The 20,937-nt window shown below is 37.1% G+C and overlaps 1 protein-coding gene across 4 annotated transcripts in view; it reads right to left on the reverse strand.

Moving 5' to 3' along the window:
• PRMT9 (protein arginine methyltransferase 9) overlaps positions 1–18,179 on the reverse strand; it is a 42,441-nt gene extending 24,262 nt beyond the window's left edge. For 3 of the 4 annotated variants that reach the window (XM_026018155.2, XM_072724786.1, XM_072724785.1), the window contains exons 1-6: positions 17,502–18,179; positions 15,369–15,517; positions 11,312–11,548; positions 10,580–10,747; positions 8,163–8,265; positions 6,006–6,112 (exon numbers count right to left, since the gene is read on the reverse strand). In XM_026018155.2, coding sequence (XP_025873940.1) covers positions 6,006–6,112; positions 8,163–8,265; positions 10,580–10,747; positions 11,312–11,548; positions 15,369–15,517; positions 17,502–17,690 — 953 coding nt within the window. In that variant the 5' untranslated portion in view covers positions 17,691–18,179. Of the gene's footprint in view, positions 1–6,005; positions 6,113–8,162; positions 8,266–10,579; positions 10,748–11,311; positions 11,549–15,368; positions 15,518–17,501 lie in introns of those variants that run through there. The other variant, XM_072724787.1, reaches the window with a different exon arrangement.
• Positions 18,180–20,937: the final 2,758 nt, after the last annotated feature.

The raw sequence follows: 20,937 nt of genomic DNA on the forward strand, positions 1-20,937 counted from the left end.
GTCAGTTAAGCATCTGCCTTCCACTCAGGTCATGATCTTGGGGTCCTGGGATCAAGCCCATCAGCGGGCTCCCTGCTCAGCAGGAATCTGCTTCTTCCTCTGCCTCTCTCCTCAGGTTTTGCTCTCTCTCAAATAAATAAAATCTTAAAAAAAAAAAATTAAAACTCTCTTCATCAAAAGATACTCAGGTTTAAGAAAGTAAAAAAGCACAATGAGAATTTATAATACAACTATTCAAAAAAGGGCTCATATCCAATATGTATTTTTAAATTTCTATGAAGAAAAAAATGGGCAAAAGACATAAACAGACATTTCACAAAAGAGCATATCCAGATGGTCAATAAGCATACAAAAAGTTGCTCAGCTTCATTAGCCACCAGAGAAATGAAGTTAACATCTACACAACCACCAGAACTGGGAAAATGAAACAGTCAATAGAAGTGTTAGTGAAGACACAGTCTCATACACCATTAGCAGGAATATAAAATAAGACTACTTTGGAAGACTTTTCGTAGTACCTACTCAAAAGCTGAACATACCCATTCTAGATTCACTCTTAATATGGGAACCTCAAAGTATTTGGCTTTTCTACCTCTGGGAATATACCCAACAGAAATTCATATACACAATCACCAAAAGAATGCTCAAGAATCTTTATAGTTGTACTATTTCCAATAAACAAAGAGCTGGATATAACATAAATATCCATCATCAGTAACATGGGTGAATGTATTGGTATATCTGTACACTGGCATACTATATATCAATCAGAATGAATAAACTACACACCAGTGAACGTGGATGTTGAAAAAAAGAAGCCAGGCACAAAAAAACTTTCAGTCATACCATTTTATGAAAAAGAAATACTCCAATCTTAATCATCTCAGAGGTATTTACTTATTAGTCTATCTGTCCTTATAGTGTTTTAGAAGTTAGAAGGGTTTACTTCTAGAAATTATTTTATTATACTCTCAAAAAATGAATCAACAAATGATCTTCATAACTGAAAAGTGGCAAGTTACAGAAACAAAGAGGATATGACAAGTTCCTTTTAATTTCTTATAAAATATACAAATATAAACTTATCAAAACTCCAAACTAGTAAAAAGTAAAAGTCCACTTTCACAGTGTACCTTATCTCCATTTCTCCACTGTTAAGTCTGATCCTTTCATATCTTTTTCTTTATGTAATAATATGTATGTATACTGTTCGGATATATTATACATATTTTCCTCGCTCTTTTTATTTTGAAAATGATTACAAATTTATAGAAAAATTTCTGGACAGTCTCAAGAACTCCACACATCCTTTATCCAGATTCATCAAACTTTTAAATACTATGCCACATTTGCTTTATCATATTCTACCTCTCTCCACATCTATTCTTTCTTTGGAATCATTTAAGAGTAGGTTGCATTTATCAGGCCTATTTAACCCTTAATAGATACTTTAGTGCATATTACAAATGAGGATAATTTTTGAACCACAATACAGTGACCAATTTCACTATTATCTAATTTTCAGTTCATATTCTGTATTTGTCAACTGAATCAATAAATCAAAGATGTCCTGTAGTCTTTCTCCCTGATACACCATCATGATTCAATTGACCTTTTTTAAATCTCCTTTAATCTACAACAGTTCCTCACCCTTTTTGCTTTGTCTCTCATGACACTGACACTTTTGAAGAAGGCAGGCTAGTTATTTTATAGAGTGGCTCCCAATGCATTTGTCTGATGCTTTTTCATAATAACATATACATTGTATACATTTGGGTGTAATTTATGTAAGTGAGAGATTCCCAAAAGTATCATATTTGGAGGGATCTTACAATGCCATGTGGTTTCTTCCCTATACAATTAACATTTTTCCTTTTGTAATAAGTAATTTGTGAGAAGATACTTTTAAACTTACAAATACCTTGACCTTCATTAAATTTTTATTTAATCTATTCATTTGATTTGATCTATTCATAATTTTGGCTTCCATCTTTATGCGGGGATTGCAAACAATAATTCTGCAACATTTGTTTTATGTTATTAGTCAACATTCTAGTGCTGAAAAGAACTGTCTTTTTATCCCCATTTATGAACTTATTTATTTATTATAAGTAGGAACTCATGGATTCTTATTTTATTCAATGGATTTTAATCTATAACTCCCTTTAGTTATGTATTTGGTGCTTAAATGATCTCAAATTTGGCCAGTGGGAGACCCTTCCATGCATGCTTCTATGTTCTTTTAACAGTCTGTATTTTTTGAGCACGTCCTTAATTTCTGATGCAAAAGGTTTCAGAGACGAGGGTTGGGGGTGACTGGGTGACAGGCACTGAGGGGGGCACTTGATGAGATGAACACTGGGTGTTATTCTATATGTTGGCAAATTGAACACTAATAAAAAATAAATTTATATTAAAAACATGTTTTATGTACTTTAAAAAAAAAATGTTTCAGAGTTATCTTGAATCTGTCTATCCCGGTCCTGTTCTCCAAGGAGCTATAGTTCCTTTTGTTGAGGAATGGAATTTAGAAACCCAGACCTGAGTGCTAGATATACTCATTGCTACTAAGATTATACCTTGTCTTTTTCATTTAATAGCGTATCATGAAATTCCTTCCATGTCAGGACACTTGCACATTACTGCACAGAGACAACGTTCTATCAAAACTTGTTTTCTTATTAATAAACCTTCAGGCAGTTTGTTTTTCCAATTATAGTATTATAGCAAACACCCCTGTACATAGATCACTGCACACGTTTGTATACATTTATCAGAAAGGATTACGAAAAGTGGAAATACCAGGTCAAGAACTATATACATCTTTAGTTTTATTAGATAATGCCAAATTGAGCTATAAAATGTTTTACCAACATAACAGTGTATAAATTTCCCCTACACCTATGAGAAGACAGAATATTATCAGTCATTTTTAATGCCTGTTAATATAAATATTCAAAAAAGTTATCCCATGGACTTAATTTCTATTTCTCTGATTAATAGACAATTGCAAGTATGTTAATGCTTTGCTGTAAAAGTTGCTCATTTTTATCTCAGTCTGCCAACTGTCCTTTAACTTTTTTATACCATCTATCATGAGATATATTAAAATTTTTTCAATGTGGTCAAATTTGTCAATTTTTTTTTTAAGATTTTATTTAAATAAATAATAAATAATTCATAAGAGACAAAGAGAGAGAGAGAGAGGCAGAGACACAGGCAAAGCGAGAAGCAGGCTCCATACAGGGAGCCTGACATGGGACTCAATCGCAGGTCTCCAGGATCACGCCCTGGGCTGAAGGTGGCGCTAAACCACTGAGCCACCGGGCTGCCCTAATTTGTCTTTTTATAGCTTCTACACTCTACCCTGTGTTTTCCTTTGGCAAAATGGATCTCCTACACTTAGATATTTAATTCATCTTGAATTAAAATTAAAGAATCTAATGTTTTTCCCCAAATGAAAAATATCATCTCCATCACCATTCATCCTTTCTCTGATATACTTGTATCATATGTTAAATCCAAAGTCTGTATCTAGATTCTTTATTGTGTTCCACTGATCTACTTTCCTATTTCTGCATCAATGTTTATTTCTAGAGTTTTATATCTATTATTAGATAGAATATTAATTAATAGAATATACCTATTATTAGAAAAGTTTCTCACTTTTTTTTTTTAGCTATTCTTAAAACATTTGCTTGGTCATATAAACATAAGATTCAACTAATTAGGCTCCAAACAGTAATTTTTATAATAATAGTTAAAATTGTTTCTACCAGGGTGCCTAGGCAGCTTAATCAATTGAACATCCAACTCTTGGTTTCAGCTCAGGTCATGGTCTCAGGATTGTGGGATCGAGCCCCACTCTGGGCTCCATACTCAGAGTGAAGTCAGCTTGAGATTCTCTCTCCCTCTTCTTCTATCCCTACCATCAGGCTCATGATTGTCTAGTTCTCTCTCTCAAATGAATAAATAAAATCTTTTAAAAAACTGGTTTGTCCCAGATAAAACAGTAGCACTCATCTCTATATTTTTCAGCACCTTTCTTCATGGTTCTCAACCCACAACTGCAGCTTCATAAAAAATAAATACCAGGCCTCACTCATTCAGATCTACACAAACAAAACATATGTCATTTTTAATTTTACAAAAGCTGCCCCGATGTTTCTATTGTATAGTTAGACCTTTATTTGCTATATAAATCAATGATGAAGGAATCCTTTCGATATGGTAGATACTGGGCCACCTGGATGGTTCAGTCAATTAAGCGTCCATCTTCAGCTCATGACATGATCCCAGGGTCCTGGGATTGAGTCTCCCCCAAGTCAGGCTCCCTGCTCAGCGGGGAGCCTCCTTCTCCCTCTTCCCCTACCCTCTGCTCATGATCTCTCTCTCTCATTTTCTCTCTCTCAAATAAATAAAAGCTTTAAAAAAAAAAAAAGAAAAGAAAATCGATGTTCTATTCTGACTAGTGACTGATGACACAGAAGTTTGAAAAAAACAAGAAAAACAAAAATGGTTAAGATACCAATTTCTATTTTGTTTAGGCAAACAATTTAGTGATTTTCCTATAAAATATAAGAGAAACTACTAATGGCAAAAAATCTAGAATCGTGTTAGAGCAAGAAATCTCAGCAAGACACAACCCAGCTTTTCTGGTTGGCAATTCAGCAATATGTCTCCATAAACTGAAAAATGTACATACCTTTTAACTCAATTCTTTTTTAAAAGAATTCTATTTAATGCAATTCTTTATTAAGAAATTTATCCCAAGAAAATAATAAAGACAAGTCCACACAGACCTAAGTACAAAGATATTTATCCTTGTTCCTAAAAGCAAAACAGTAGAAGCAAACTAAAAATTTTAAACACTGAGAACTATAAGAAATTGGTTTTAAAAAATCATGAAACATATCTATTAACATGAAAAAGCACACAAAGAAAAAGCAAATATATTTACCAATACTTTTGAAATAAAATTCAATTTATACACACATTTACTTATATACAGCTGACATTCAACCAGCATACTAATTCAGCCAATCTATTAATTAAGGCCACTGTTTGGTTGGTGTCCTATGCCCTACCAATTACTAAATATTTTACTTATCACCCTGTAACATGCATAGAATATACAACAAAGATCAACAGTAGCTACCTAATGGTGAGGAGTTTAGGATAATTTTTATATTCTTCTTTTACTCTTCACTACTTCTTAAAATATTTATATGTTACATTTACTACTATTAAGTTATTGAAGGGGGTCTCTTTATCACACACCAAAAAAATACTAGGCTGTATCAAAATTAATTTTCCCCTAAAAAACTGGAAGCTGGTTTTAATTCTAGAGTCCCACTTTATTAATTTTTAAAAAAATTTTTTTTTATTTATTTGAGAGAGAGAGTACAAGCAGGGGAGGGGCAGAGAGAGAGAAGCAGGCTCCTGGCTGAGTAGGGAGCTGGGCACAGGGCTTAATCCCAGGACCCTGGGATCATGACTTGAGCTGAAGACATACACTTAACCACCTGAGCCACCCAGGTGCCCCTAGAGTTTCACTTTAAAAGAAAGTAAGAAAAAGGTGAAAAGGGAATTAAGACTGAAATAAGCATCACGAACTTAAAAAGTCACAAAAACTACAAATTCTCATTCAAATAAATATTCATTAAATAACCTTTCAAGAACAGTCTAATCTTTAAAATTATTGTTTTCTGGGGATCCCTGGGTGGCGCAGCGGTTTGGCGCCTGCCTTTGGCCCAGGGCGCGATCCTGGAGACCCGGGATCGAATCCCACGTCGGGCTCCCGGTGCATGGAGCCTGCTTCTCCCTCTGCCTGTGTCTCTGCCTTTCTCTCTCTCTCTCTGTGTGACTATCATAAAAAAAAAAAAAATAAAAATAAAAAAAAAATAAATAAAAAAAAAATAAAATAATAAAATAAAATTATTGTTTTCTAATATTTACTATTTATTTATTTTTTTTTAATATTTACTATTTAAATAATCACTTACCTATGATGTCTTCTTATCTCTGCACATTCTACTGCCATCCCAAATATAACAGCACTTGCTGGTATAACTTTCCCATACTTTTCACAATTACCATTTTCACCTCTGGTCTAAAATGTAACAATAAAAATTATATTTAGTTTCATGTATGCAAAAATATGTGTGCATGATTACAAGAAAAAAAAAGTTTAATGGCAATAGGTAAGGACAAACAAATTAAGGTTTTTTTTTTTTAAAGTTTTTTTTTTTTGGGGGGGGCACCTGGGTGGTTCAGTGGGTTAAGCATCTGACTCTTGGATCTCAGCTCAGGTCATGATCTCAGGGTCATCAGATCAAGCCCGGTATCTGGCTCCAAATGATTACCTCCTTCTCCTTCTGCCTCTCCCTCCTACACACACATGCTATCTCTCTGACTCTCAAATAAGTAAACAAAATCTTTAAAAAGTTTCTTTGGGGGCACTTGGGTAGCTCAGTTAAGTGTCCGACTCCTGGTTTTGGTTTAGGTCATGATCTCAGGGTCATGAGATCGAGCCTTCCATTGGGCTCCATGCTGAGCATGAAGTCTGCTGAAAATTCTCTCTGCTCAAAAAAAAAAAAATTCTCTCTCCTCCCTCTGCCACTTCCCCCATACTTACTTCCCCCCTCCTCTCTAAAATAAAATAAATAAGATCTTGTAAAAAAAAAAAATTAAATTAAAAGTTTCTTTGTAGGGTGCCTGACTGGCTCAGTTTAGTAAAGCATTCAACTCTTGATCTCAGGGTTGCTAAGTTCAAGCCCCATATTGGATGTAGAGATTGCTTAAAAATGAAATCTTTAAAAAAATGCAATTGAGAAGTTTTTGTTAACTAGACTTATTGTGGTTATCATTTCACAATATATACAAATTTTGAATCATTACATGCTTTGCCTGAAACTAACATAATGTTATATGGCAATCATACCTCAATAAAAAAATCTGAATATTACTCTGCCATAAAAGAGAATGAACTCTTGCCATTAACAACACCATGGATGGATCTAAGGTATCGTGCTAAGTGAAATAAGTCTGAAAAGATAAATACCATATGACTTCACTCATATGTGGAATTTAAGAAACAAATGAACAACAATAAAAAAGAGATAAACAAAAGACACTCTTAAATACAGAGAACAAACTGGTGATTGTGGGGGGATGGGTGTAATAGGTGATGGAGATTAAGAGTACACTTATCATGATGAACAGTGAGAATGTACCTTTATGTTATACACATGAAACTAATATACACTGTATGTTCATTATACTTGAATAAAAACATAATAAAAAATGAAAAACAATGAATGTGATGCCATATTAATACTAATTTTATTTTTTAAAAAGTTTATTTCACTGTCATTGCTCTATATGCATGTGTGTATATACATATTTTTTTTTCAACAGTACAAACAGGAAGAGGAGGGTAGCTATAAGTCTGTATGCAACAAAAAACTGTTGGGTAAGACTCAATTGAGAAGCCAAAATCACTATTACCTACTTGAAAAACAAACTGCTCTTCTTTTCAGCCTTTAATTATGTATTTTAAGTTCAAGCATTTTCTGTAAATAGTAAGTTCTTATGACATATTAAAAGACTTTCAAAAAAAATAAAAAAAAATAAAAAAATTTTAAAAAGACTTTCATTCACATCACATATTAAAAAAAACTAAACCCATAGTTCATGAGCCATATTAGAGGACTTCATTACAAAACACAATCTGGCAATTTTAAGAGTTAGTTCTGTCCAATCAATCAGTCAGTACCTTAAAACCATACCAAGCCAGTTATCACTACACTCCTTTTTTGATAGTTTACCAAAAATCCAAGCAGTAAGGGCTACTGAGGCTGAAAGTACTTCCCTTTCTCAACCCTACTCAAGAATTCCACAATATCCATCCCACAATGTAACCTCAGTTACTATAAATTCCTTCCTGGAGTTATTTGGTCTCTATACCCCATAGATGAACACAAGTATACATATTACATGATTAAATGGTTTTTTGCATGTATTTCTTTCCAACTACACAGTATGTATACCCTGACAGAAGGATGTATTTCATACTGCTTTGCAAATACACGAGGGGATCAATAAATACCTGCTGAAATAATGAATTCTTAATCAAATTTAAGTGTTTTCATGCTGCTTACCTTTGGCTGCAAAAGTAAATGCTCCCATGCATGAATTAAACTCTCCACAATTCCTTCTCCAAATAAACCTGCATCGACAGTTTCTGTTACAACTAGGGATACTCTATAGAATGATTTTTTAAAGATATATGTGAGTACGATATCATGCTATTTAATAAAGATGTTAAAGCTGAGAGAATAAAGGAAGAGTATATTATAGAAACATGTAAAATTTTCTAAAACATTTCATTTTTCAAATATCTACCCTCAAATCTTAAGGAATTTGACTCTACTGTTCCACAGGCTCCTTTGTTCTCCACTGGCACCCTGTGGGGTAGGGAGACACAAAAACTTCACTTGACCCTGCTGCTTCTTCAGGCCATTCTTTCATTACTTAAATCCTTAAGAGTGCTTCATACCCATTACCTTTACCAGTCCCCTCCTTAATGCTGAGTAAATGAATTTCTGTCCCCAATGCTCTATAAAAATATTCTCTATCATAAATAACTCCCCTACTTATCAAGATCAATAATTGTTCTTAGTTCTCATTTTCTTTAACCTACAAATAACATATAACGGACCGGAGAAGGCCTCCCTCTCAAAATCCTTTCTTCTCCTTTCATTATCCAGGTTTACCTCTTACACATTCATCGTAGTTCTCTTGTTGCTCCTTGCTTTACCTACTACCTGTGAGTTTTCACAAAAGCTTGGTCCACAGAGCTGTGATCTGCTGACCATTCTTTCTAGAAAATTTCATTCAAAGACCTACCAAAACAATTTCTCCCTTCTCTGAACTTCTTCAGCACTTATTACCAGTATCATTAATTTATGTAGTTAAAAGATAAAGTTTCAAAAAAATAAAAATAAAAGAAGATAAAGTTCAATGAATACTCCTTATCTTCCTCTCTAGATTGCAGGTGCCTTGAAGACAGAAACAACTTTGATATGCTCCACAAGCAACCCAGTACTATATAAATACACAAAATTTTCAGTATTTATGATTGTATACATTTAGAATGTATCATCTACTCCAACATCTTGTAGTCTCTAGATTCGCTTAAGGTCAAAATAAATTAAAACAGTTAGTATGGAATCCTTATCTACTAATTCAAAACCCATAAGTCCTTCCTACAATACTATCTGTGAAAGAAATGAAGGTTAAATTAAGGTAACTGATTCATGCCATGGACTGAATTTTGTACCACCAAAATTCCTAAGTTGAAGCCCTAACTCCCAAAGTGACATTTGGAAGTAGGGTCTTTAGGAGGTAATTAAAGTTAAACGAGGTCACAAGGGAAAGGCAGGGTCATAATCTGACCGGGCTGGTATCCTTATAAAAGTGGAAGAGACACAGGTGATCTCTCTTTCTTTTCACATGCACAAAAGAAAGGGCAGGAATTCAGCTATCTGCAAGTTAGGAAAAGAGCTCTCACCAGAAACCAAATTTGCCAGCACCCTCAGATCATGCACTTACAGCCTCCAGAACTGTGAGAAAATAAATGTCTGTTTTTTAAGCCACCTAGTCTGTGCTATTTTGTCATGACAGCCTGAGCAGATTAAGATAATTCAGGACACTGTTTATTTCTATAAAATGTGTCTATCTGCCTCATCAATCTAATAAGACTTCTTTCATAAAAATCAATGTAGAGCCTACTGAAAAGCATAAGTATTATGTAAACATATATATCATTATACATATGGAAGAAAACTAAAAAATCACAGTCCAAATGACAAGAATATAAAAGTCCTCTTTCAATATAAACTGAATTTAAATAAGATAAGAAAAAAAACAGCCAAGTAGTGAACAAGTGTGCTACATAAAGAAAGCTGTCTATAAAATGATTGTGTTGGACCAGATGATTTGTAAACCCATTCTAGCTCTAAAATGCCATCACCTTTGTGATACAGATTAAAGCCAGATGATATACTGAAAAGCCAAGACTTATGAGATAATATTCAAAACATCTGAAGAACTCGGCCCAAAATACTTTGACAGCTGACATTTCCAAAGCTTTCATGCCAAGAATAACACAAAATATGACAAGTCCATTAAGCCTAATCTACTAATGTATTATTTCTTACTACAATTTTTAAATAGTTAGTGACCACACAGAAGGTAGTATTTATTTTCAAGCCAGAATACTGAAAATAACAAAAGTAAAGTAACTTGCTAAAGGTCAAATTTATTTATTGAATCTCTTAGCACAAGTTTTTCTCAAGATCCTTAAATATTTATCAAGAATATGACCTTATTATGAAAATCCATCTTATGCTACATGATCCTATATTCCTATCTTTACAATATAAGGGTTGTGGCATTTTATTTGGGCTAGAAGCTCTAAACATGAGTATCTTAATTTTAAAAAGCTAAATAGTGGATTATTAAAAACTAAAATTATAATTTATATATACATATATATATATACATTATATAGTACCTTTCAGGAATGTGTTTTGGAATTTCTATGTCAAATGACTTCATGTGTAAGAGTTTGATTCCTGCTTCCATCTTGTTTGCTGCCACTACATCACAGGCAAGTTCATACATGGTCTTGGATAACTCACAAGCATATACTGAGTGTGCTCCAGCTTTTTTAGCAAACATGCTGCAAGGTGAAAAAGCGATCCATCAAGAAAAAATAATCCACTGTAGTTATTCAAATTTTAGTGGAATTATGATGCTTAAACATGGGGTTTTTCCTTTTATTCTTTAACACAAACATTATTCATTCCACATAAAAAAGTGAACCAATATTCTTATTAAGAAACAAATCATACAATAAATCATGACATTCATGTTTTTAAGAAGACACAACTGGAATGAAAAATGTTGATAAGCTTTCACTTGGACAACTAGATTCAACCAGAATGTTAATATAAAAAGTACTCTTAAAAGGCATTATTCAAAATTTCAAGAGTAACCCCAAATTCTTAGTAATGTCCAGTTCTTGATAATGCTACAGTAAAAAATACAATAATAGTGGTTATATGAATAATCATAAGACTATGAGAAATAAACTTTATTTTTGAATTCCACTTAAATTTTCTATATTTGGTAAAAGCTTTAATTTACCTTAGTGTGTGTGGTGTGTGTATGCATATATATATATATATATATATATATATATATATATATATATATATATAATTAAAACACAATTACAACAAACCTTAGTATTCCAGTTCCTGCTCCAATGTCCAAAACGCTCTTGGATCCCAAACAAACTGCATTTTGGATTGCTGCATTGTAAATCGTATTCCTTTTAGTATCATTAAGCATGATAAAGTGCCAGCGTTCCACCAACCAGTTTGCAACACGATAAAAATTCTCCTTTGCATCATTGAAATCAGGGTTTAGTTTCACTGCTTTATGAAAATATCCAGCTGCTTCATCTCTAAAGCCCATTCTATAGTAAAAAATGACAGACAAAATATTCAATTATTATGATATCAATTACTATGCCTTTGTTCATGCCACTCATCAGGCCTGAGAATCCCTCTCCAGCACCCAAATTCTCAACCAAAGCACCATCACCTTTGAAAAGCCTTTTGTGAGGATTACAATCTTTTTATCATTTTCTCCCTTTCTGAACCCTTACTGTATTTATGCATTCTAGGAAACTGACTATAAATTACTATTGTACAAAAGTATAGTAGAAGCTCTCAGAGTCATCCTCCATTTAACCAACCCACTAGAACACCAGTGCTTTCTAAAAACCATTCCCTGTATATAACATACTAATGTCTAAGGCTACTAGGCTTCTCTGTAGTATGCTGTATCCCTTTTCTCTCAGCAACTGAGTGAATTATCCAGAGTCAATTTTGTTTGCTGCCAGACCAGTTTATAAAAGTTATACTTGTCACCGTAATTACATATTTTAATTAATATTATAGAAATTAAATAGGAGCACCTGGGTGGCTCACTCAGTTAAGTGTCTGCCTTTGGCTCAGGTCATGATCCACAATCCTGGGATCAAGTACCACATCAGGCTCCCTGCTCAGTGGGGAGCCTGCTTCTCCCTCTCCTTCTGTCCCTCCCCGCCCCCACCCCACTCACGCACATGTGCACACACTCTCTCTCGCAAATAAATAAATATTTTTGAAAAGAAAAAAATAAACTAAATAAATATAACTGCAAAAAGAGAGTCATTACTTCTGAGGACACTAAGCTAAATGCTTTGGAAAAAATCAAAGGCAAGTCACCCCAAAAATTGCTACTGAATAAGATATGAGCAAATCAACAATAAAAGGGGGAAACTATCAAACTATCTAGACCAGTGCTTCTTGAAATTTCTGTGATGAAGAACTCATCTCCCCTTGTTAAAATATTTGTAGACCAATACAATTGTCACTAACTGATAATATGTGGACTTGTACCAGGGTATGGTCCACAAATTAAAAAGAAGTAAGCTAGTAAAACCCTTTTACACTCCTACTTCTTCATAAGGACCTTTAAGCATTCTGTCAATAAAAAATAAATAAAAAAAAATCAGACTATTCATTCTAGGTATGGTTAAAAAAAAAAAAAGACATTTTGGAATGCCAAACAAGGAACTACACTCTAACAAAAGGTGTTGGCCCTATCTCAAATGATAGGCACTCATGTTTACGATTTGTATCCATTATTTTAAAATATCTTTAATACATTTTTTTAAATTTTTCTTTATTTATGATAGTCACACACAGAGAGAGAGAGAGAGAGAGAGAGAGAGAGGCAGAGACATAGGTCGAGGGAGAAGCAGGCTCCATGCACCGGGAGCCCGATGTGGGATTCGATCCCGGATCTCCAGGATCGCGCCCTGGGCCAAAGGCAGGCGCCAAACCACTGCACCACCCAAGGACCCTATTTTTAAATATCTTTTTTTTTTATTATTTTTAAATATCTTGAAGACAGGGTTATCTTTTCTTAACTCTGCAACTGACACTGCACACAATACAAAATACATTTTATGTAATCAATACTTGATGAAACAAACCTAGCAACAGCTACTTTAAAATTTTTAACTATCAACAGTCTGCTGAATCAATACCAAGCCTGTCCCTAATAATTTCCTGGAGTTTGTGCTTCCCTTAAGTTTAAATCTTATTATTCAGTTTTCTTAAACCATAACTGAAAGATGTATGGTCCACTCAATTAAAGTACAACTCATATTGATAGACTCAACATGTGTGTCAGTATCAACAAACTATAAAACCACCTTTTTTCTTTTAACTAGAAAAAAAAAAAATTACCTTCCCAATTAGTAACTTAAAAAATATGTTTTGTTTAAATCTGATACTATTGGACAAGATTGTGAAGTTAAGGCTTTCCAGACACAAATTATATTTCATAAATAAAAGGAAGGAAGAAGGGGAAGCTACGGTTTACTCTGGAAACCTTTTTCTCCTGGAGCAGTGATTCTTTTAGTGGGAACTGAGTGACCCACTGTCTTTGATGAAGAAAGTAGAGGACGATAACTAAGAAACACTGTTGTAGAGAACAAAGACAAACTGTATAGCAAAAGTTACATTCACCCTATCACAAGTTCTGAATTCTCTTTGTCTAAAATAGAAATTTTGCATAATTAGAGCAGCTTGGGTGGCCCAGCAGTTAAGCACCACCTTTAGCCCAGGGCACGATCCTAGGAACCCCGGATGGAGTCCCACGTCGGGCTCCCTGCATGGAGCCTGCTTCTCCCTCTACCTGTGTTCTGCCTCTCTCTTCTATGTCTCTCATGAATAAATAAATAAAATCTTAAAAAAAAAAAAAAGAAATTTTGCATAATTATATCTCCTTAAGCAAACAAGCATTTTTTTGTCTCAATAAATGGTAACTGCTCAGACTAATATCCTACAATAGGTCACCAAGTTACAATCCATGAAAAGTATGTAGAGCTCCAATTTTCTGTTAAATTGAGTATATCCTTAAACATAAGTTTCAGAATGATATGATCGTTACATGCATATTATTTGGAAATATAATTGAATGCTATAGACTAACTCCCCTTATGTGGACTGAAGAACTAAAGAAAACTTTGAAATTTAAATGTAGATTTTTAACTAATGTGACAAGTTATATAAAAATATTTTAAATCTAAATTTCCCTTTAAGGGAAAGTGGTTGCTAATTAGTAGGGATGGAATCTGTGTATCAGGATCAGGTTAGCTGCCAGGATGAACCAGCAAGCCTTGGTTGACAATCTGCCTCATTTTCCTGTTTATTATCATACTCTACATTTAGAAATTATCAAATATTTGTCTCAAGGGAGTACTCACTGCACTCCCCAGGCCATGCTGATTAAGACTATTAAACTATATAGTGGAATCCCCAGGTGGCTCAGCGGTTTAGCCCCTGCCTTTGGCCCAGGGCATGATCCTGGAGACCCGGGATCGAGTCCCACATCGTGCTCCCTGCATGGAGCCTGCTTCTCCCTCTGCCTGTGTCTCTGCCTCTCTCCCTGTGTCTCTCATGAATAAATAAATAAGTAAAAATATTTTTTAAAAAAAGACTATTAAACCGTATAATAGCTCCATCACTGAAACTAATACATTTTGATAAAGGTATTTCTTATATAGAATTTTGCATTGAATAAAACTTAATATGACTGGATGAACAAAGCAATAATACTCAAGGGCAACTGCTGGAACAGGTAAAAGGATCTCACTATATAGAACAAGACATTATCACAGTGTTTCCTAAACAAGAAGGCTCCTTCTCCTTTGTACAAAGAAGTGAAACCAGATATAGTAAAACAAGTTTAAAACAAAAATTTGGAGTTTTCATGTTTTCCTAATTATATAGTTTCTGTGGAGAATAGACAGAAATTAATTTCCAATGGCAGGTTTCCAGCCAGATCCAGAGAAGAGATTTACAAATCCCGGGCAAGGAACCACAGTGACTTACTTCACTGCCATCCTGCAATCCCACACCTATGTCCTCTCCAACAAGGTCTGGATCTTAGCCCAGTGAAGAGAACCCTTCCTTAGATGCTCTATCTCAGCTCTCGGGGCAGTGGCTATTACGTAGTATACAATATAATACTAAAATTGATCTGTTATTACATATTATATCTCCTATTTTTATATTCTTTGGGTTCTTTTTACTTCTTACTAGCCAATCCCTCACAGTTCCCCTTCACAGTTAATAATTCTTTATATTAAACTTGCCCTTTCAAATTACTGTGATTGATCCCTGATCAAGACTGATACAGAATAATTCTTAACAAGTAATACTGAAATCACTACAAACCTGAAGAGATGCTCCCCCATACTATTGCAAATTACTTCATCATCAGGAAACAGTTCCAAAGCTTGCTCATAACAACCAAGTAAGTCTTGTGTTCGACTGAGAGCATCAAGCTCTTCAGCCCATCTGAACAGTGTATACTGAAAAGTTTCCTGTGTGAAAGAGAAAACAGTAATTTAGTCAATAACATAAATGAAGAACATACAAAATGGTCGATGATTCCACAAAGAACAGAAGCTAACTATTATTAACTGATCACCTTAGTAATTAGTGTGCAAAGAACTGGAGCTAAAACACAGCAATGGGGATCCCTGGGTGGCGCAGCGGTTTGGCGCCTGCCTTTGGCCCAGGGCACGATCCTGGAGACCCGGGATCGAATCCCACATCGGGCTCCCGGTGCATGGAGCCTGCTTCTCCCTCTGCCTGTGTCTCTGCCTCTCTCTCTCTCTCTCTCACTGTGTGCCTATCATAAAAAATAATAATAATAATAATAAATTAATTAATTAATTAAAAAAAAACATTGTTTTTAAAAAAATAAAACACAGCAATGAACAACACAAATCCTGTTCCTATCCTCACAGAAGACTTGTTGGGAGAAACTTAACATTCAATTTTGAAAAATTTCAAAATGATCTAAAGTGAACCTATTACATTTCTCTCACACAGGATAGAAGGTTAAGGTACCACTCAACGTCAAACCACTAAAGTCATTTTTTTTTAAATTTTATTTATTTATTCAAGATAGACACAAAGAGGGAGAAGCAGGCTCCATGCCGGGAGCCCGACGCGGGACTTGATCCCAGGACTCCAGGATCATGCCCTGGGCCAAAGGCAGGCGCCAAACCGTTGAGCCACCCAGGGATCCCCACTAAGTCATTTTATAATGCTACCTTAAGTCCAATACAATTGGTTTATAACCCAGTCAATTCTGTCTCAGGATCTTTAAATCTGTCACTTCTTCATCCCCACTGTTACAACATAGTCTGGCTCTTGTAATACTTGCTGCATTCCCACTGTCACCCTAGCTCCATTCTCACTTCCCTCTAGCCAATCTCCAGACCACAGCACCATAGGAAGAGAGAAGGCTTTAGTCATTCCAGTTTCATCCTGAACACATTTTACATCATCTTCACAGATTTATACAGAGGAATTGATACTTGTAACTGAATCTTGATGGGAGTTTACTACAGAGAAAAGAATACAGGGCAGCCCAGCGGGGCTCATCGGTTTAGCACTGCCTTCAGCCCAGGGCCTGATCCTGGGGACCCGGGATCGAGTCCCACGTCCCACATTGTGGAATGTTTAGCAGCATTGTCGATCTCTACCTGCTAGGTGTAACATATAGATGTTTGTAGTTAATATAAATGAAGAATCATCCCATCCAAAAAGTCAACAGCGCTAATGTTGAGAAATGCTGGGTGAAATAAAGCAAGTTGCTTAAGGATGAAAACTGAATGCAAAATTAAGTGAAATCATTTTTTTTTTAATTTAGATTCTAAAATAACTTGAAAAAACTTAGAGCACTTAAATAGAATAACCATCACAGTCCAGTAACTGAAGCTTAAAGAACGCATCATTAAATGATTACTTTAGACTAAATCCAAACTTTATTCAAATGCAGACACCCATAACATTCCCTCTGCATATAAGTGGGACAAGTGCAAAGGTCCTGAGGCAGGGATATGCTAGAATTAGATACTGGGAAGAGAGAGAGAATCACCTGTGGCCTCATTTGCAATACAGCCTTTATAGGAAGATGTAAGTTTTGGAAAAAGAGAAGTGACATCGTTTCACTTGTTACGAAACGCTCACGCAGGCGGCGTCGAGGCAGGCTACGGGAGAAAGCCTAGTTAGGAGCCTGCTGCAACAGCTAACAGATACCTGAGGCTTTAACCAGGGTAGTAAAGGGCAAGGTGGCGAGAAGTGGTAAAATCGTGGATGTATTTCAAAGATGGAGCCGAAAGGACTTTCTGATGGGCTGACTGTGGGTGCGGACAAAAGCGAAGTCAAGAACGCGCGGTAAAGATCAACAGCAACCACCCGCCACTCCTCTTGACCCCCGTCTGCCCCATGGATTCATGTGACGCGAAGAACACAGGATCTGCCGGCAAGTGAACGAAGGGACGTCCTCCTCACCTTCACGTCGTCCTTCAGCTCCGGGGCCAGGCTGAGCACCAGCAGGTAGTGCGCGTAGGCGGTGCCGAAGTCCTGGGCGCTCAGGCAGTGCTCGGCGCTCCGCAAGGACCGCGACACCAGCTCGTCCCGCCCGGCGGCCCCCGCGCCGCTCCGGGCGCCCCGACGGGGCCTGGGCCGCGAGTTCGGCATGACAGAGCCACCGCCCTGACACCTCGCCCGTGGGACCGGAGGGAAGATGTCTGACTCAGACGAACGACGAGACCGTCCCGATGGCCACACTTCGGGGAGCCGGTACACGGAAGTCAGCCCTCCGCGGCGCGTGCGCGCGCGCACCCCCGCCAGGCGGAAGCCCCGCCCCTCCCTGCGAGCGGGCTCCGCGCGGCGCGACCCCCAACCCCGCAGCTACCGACTCCGGCCGGCGGCGCACGCCGAGCGAGCGAGCGAGCGTCAGGGCGCCCGACGTGGGCACGTCGCGGCCCGCCCCGTCGCGTGGGGAGGGAGGCGCAGGGCGGCGCGTGCGCGTGCGCGTGCGCGGTGGGCGGCTTTGCCGCTGGTCTCTCTTAGTCCCGCGTGCGTCTCGGCGGTGCGTGCTCTCCGCCCTGAGACAGCTTTTCTGCCCGTCTGTCCTGGACGTCAGGAGTCTGTGACTTCCACTGCGGACCGCACGGTGCAGACCCCCTCAGCGCGAAGCTGCACCCGGCCGTGAGGGGCTGAGTGGCTGTGAGGAGAGGTCAGGTCCTGTGGTGATGCTGACGACTTGGATCGTGATTCATTAGAGCTCAAAATGGCGACACGGGAAAGAAGTCGGAGGTGACGAACGTACCTTAGATGTGGTGGAGCAGATGCTTTCACAGGCGTTGTTTCAATTCTTTTTTTTTTTTTAATTTTTTATTTATTTATGATAGTCACAGAGAGAGAGAGAGGCAGAGACACAGGCAGAGGGAGAAGCAGGCTCCATGCACCGGGAGCCCGACGTGGGATTCGATCCCGGGTCTCCAGGATCGCGCCCTGGGCCAAAGGCAGGCGCCAAACCGCTGCGCCACCCAGGGATCCCACAGGCGTTGTTTCAAATCACCCTCGCAAAACCGCGGGAGGCGGGCCTTTACATCACCATCCTAAAGACGGAAAAGACACCCTGACAAGAGACTTGCCCAATATCACACAGCCGGTTGATGGAAGAGGCGGGACTCGAACCCAAGTTCCCCGTTCTTTTTTATTTTTTTTTTATTGTTATTTTTTTCCTGTTCTTTTTTAAAACGAGTTTAGGGTTTATTTCTCTAATGGGTCACTACTATAGAGGAACCATGTTAATACATAGAAAAAGCTTTTCTGCCCTCAAGAGTGGCCCCTAAAAAGATGGATTCAAAACTTTGAAAGTGGAGGGGGAGAGCAGTCATTTTTGTCCTCATTTGCAAACATGTCCGTGGTGAATATTTAACTTAACAAATAAGGGCATTTGTGTATCAAGCTAACAAACATTGAGGCCTCCTCCACCTCTCTGCTTACTCTGTTGACCCGATCATCTGGACCACCCTTACTCTTGAGCATCTACCAATGTAAGTCCTTCGGAGGCCGAATCACTAGATTGCTGACCTGCTTCCCTAGTCAGAAAGTTCTTCAAAGGCAGTGACTCTTCGTAACCATTTTTGTGACTTTGCCTCTAGCAGAGTCTAGCTCAAAGTAAGGACTCAAATTTTTAATGGAACGTACATTCCCCACTAGCAGGTTCTGCTTGTAGGTTTTCCCAACCAATGAGGTCCTTATGTCTCTCCCCTTCTGCATTGCTACTTTTTGTAGTAGACAATTTAATATAGGACTTTATGGTATTTCCCTACCAAGACTGCATTGCTAGGCCTAGTAGGATGTAGTAAAACATAAAAAGGCCACTGAACTTAAAAAAAAAAAAAAAAATGCATTCCAGCCCAAACTCGACCTTTTCTGCACGTCCAATTACCTTTCCTTAAGCATTATTTATAAAAAGGCTTAATAAAGCTACATTTCCTACTTTGGACAGAAGATTGATATAACCATCAAGTGAGACAATGAAATGTATAAAAGCATTTTATATGTAAAATAAATTTAATGGTAGGCATGTATGTTACTATTATCTAGAGTTATTTAAAACTAATGTGGATGATTAAAAATTAGGTCACTAACACCTTCAAGCACTTGATCAGAAACAATGCAACTCACATCATATAAGAGCCTAAAGTAATTGGCTGGAATCTCCCTTCAGAAAGCCAAGGGAGACCTCCCAAGCTTTCTCTGCAGAGATTCAGGTTAATGGAGAATCATTCTAGTCACTTCAATGAGTCCCTGCTTCAGCTGAATTAACTTCACAGATTACGTTGTAGTCCAGGACATCCTTTCCTATTCCACATGGGCAAGATTTCTTTTTTTTTAAGATTTTGTTTATTTATTCATGAGAGACACAGACAGAGGGAGCAGCAGGCTCCCTGCAGGGATCCTGATGTGGGACTTGATCCCGGAACTGGGATCACGCCCTGAGCCTAAGGCAGGCACTCGACCACTGAGCTATCCAGGCATCCCACACAGGCAAGATTTCTTTTGTCTTGTTTTATTTTATTTTGTTATTCTGATCTGTTGGTTTATTGACGTAACCTACATCCTTCAACCCAAACACCTAGACCATACAAAGCTTAATTTGGGTGTATATTACCAGTATAGGCTAAGTGATAAAGGAGGGACTTGGCAGATAGTGGAGGGTAGGCAGAGAAGAAAGGAAAGGAGCCAACTTCCCTTGTTTCACCATCTACAGTCTCATCCTGTGGGCAGTGACTACTGCTAAAAAAGTGCAAGGGATGCCTCCTGCCATTTGTGAAATACATCAGGTACCATTGTGAGCTACTAAGTGTCACTGAATTAAAATGTGATTAGTCTTCATAGAGAAAGGGTAAGTTACCTGCATTTCTTTATAGCTTAGACACTATAGCCATTTGGAAAAAAAAAAAAAATAGAACTGATACAAATAACATGGAACATCTGGTTACCTTAACAAAATGGAATAAAAATATATTTTGACTATTTTCCTTTATTACCTCATTCCAAATTAAGACTTAGAATTACTCAGATTGTTCATATTTACTGAAGACTAACTGCATTTATTATATTTCTCTTTCAGAACTTTTGAAAGAGTATTCCATTGCAAAGAACCCAAAAGCATGTTGCAAAACAAATGTAGAATGTAGGTTTTACTTCTTGATCCTTAATCAAAGTTTTCTTTAAAAACATCGAAAGCATCACTGCTTTATTCAGTCACCCTCCCACTCCACAACCAAAACTATAATTTTTAATTTCTTTTAGATGCTATTTGATTCCTTCCCTTATGTGTTCTAGTTCACCGTCTTTTAGGGTTCCAAGTAAAACCCCACTGATTAGAAAACCACTGCTGACTCAGAGGCAGATTTAACTGTGG

The sequence above is a fragment of the Vulpes vulpes genome, chromosome 10, assembly GCF_048418805.1.
Source record: "Vulpes vulpes isolate BD-2025 chromosome 10, VulVul3, whole genome shotgun sequence".
Classification (NCBI taxonomy): Eukaryota; Metazoa; Chordata; class Mammalia; order Carnivora; family Canidae; genus Vulpes; species Vulpes vulpes.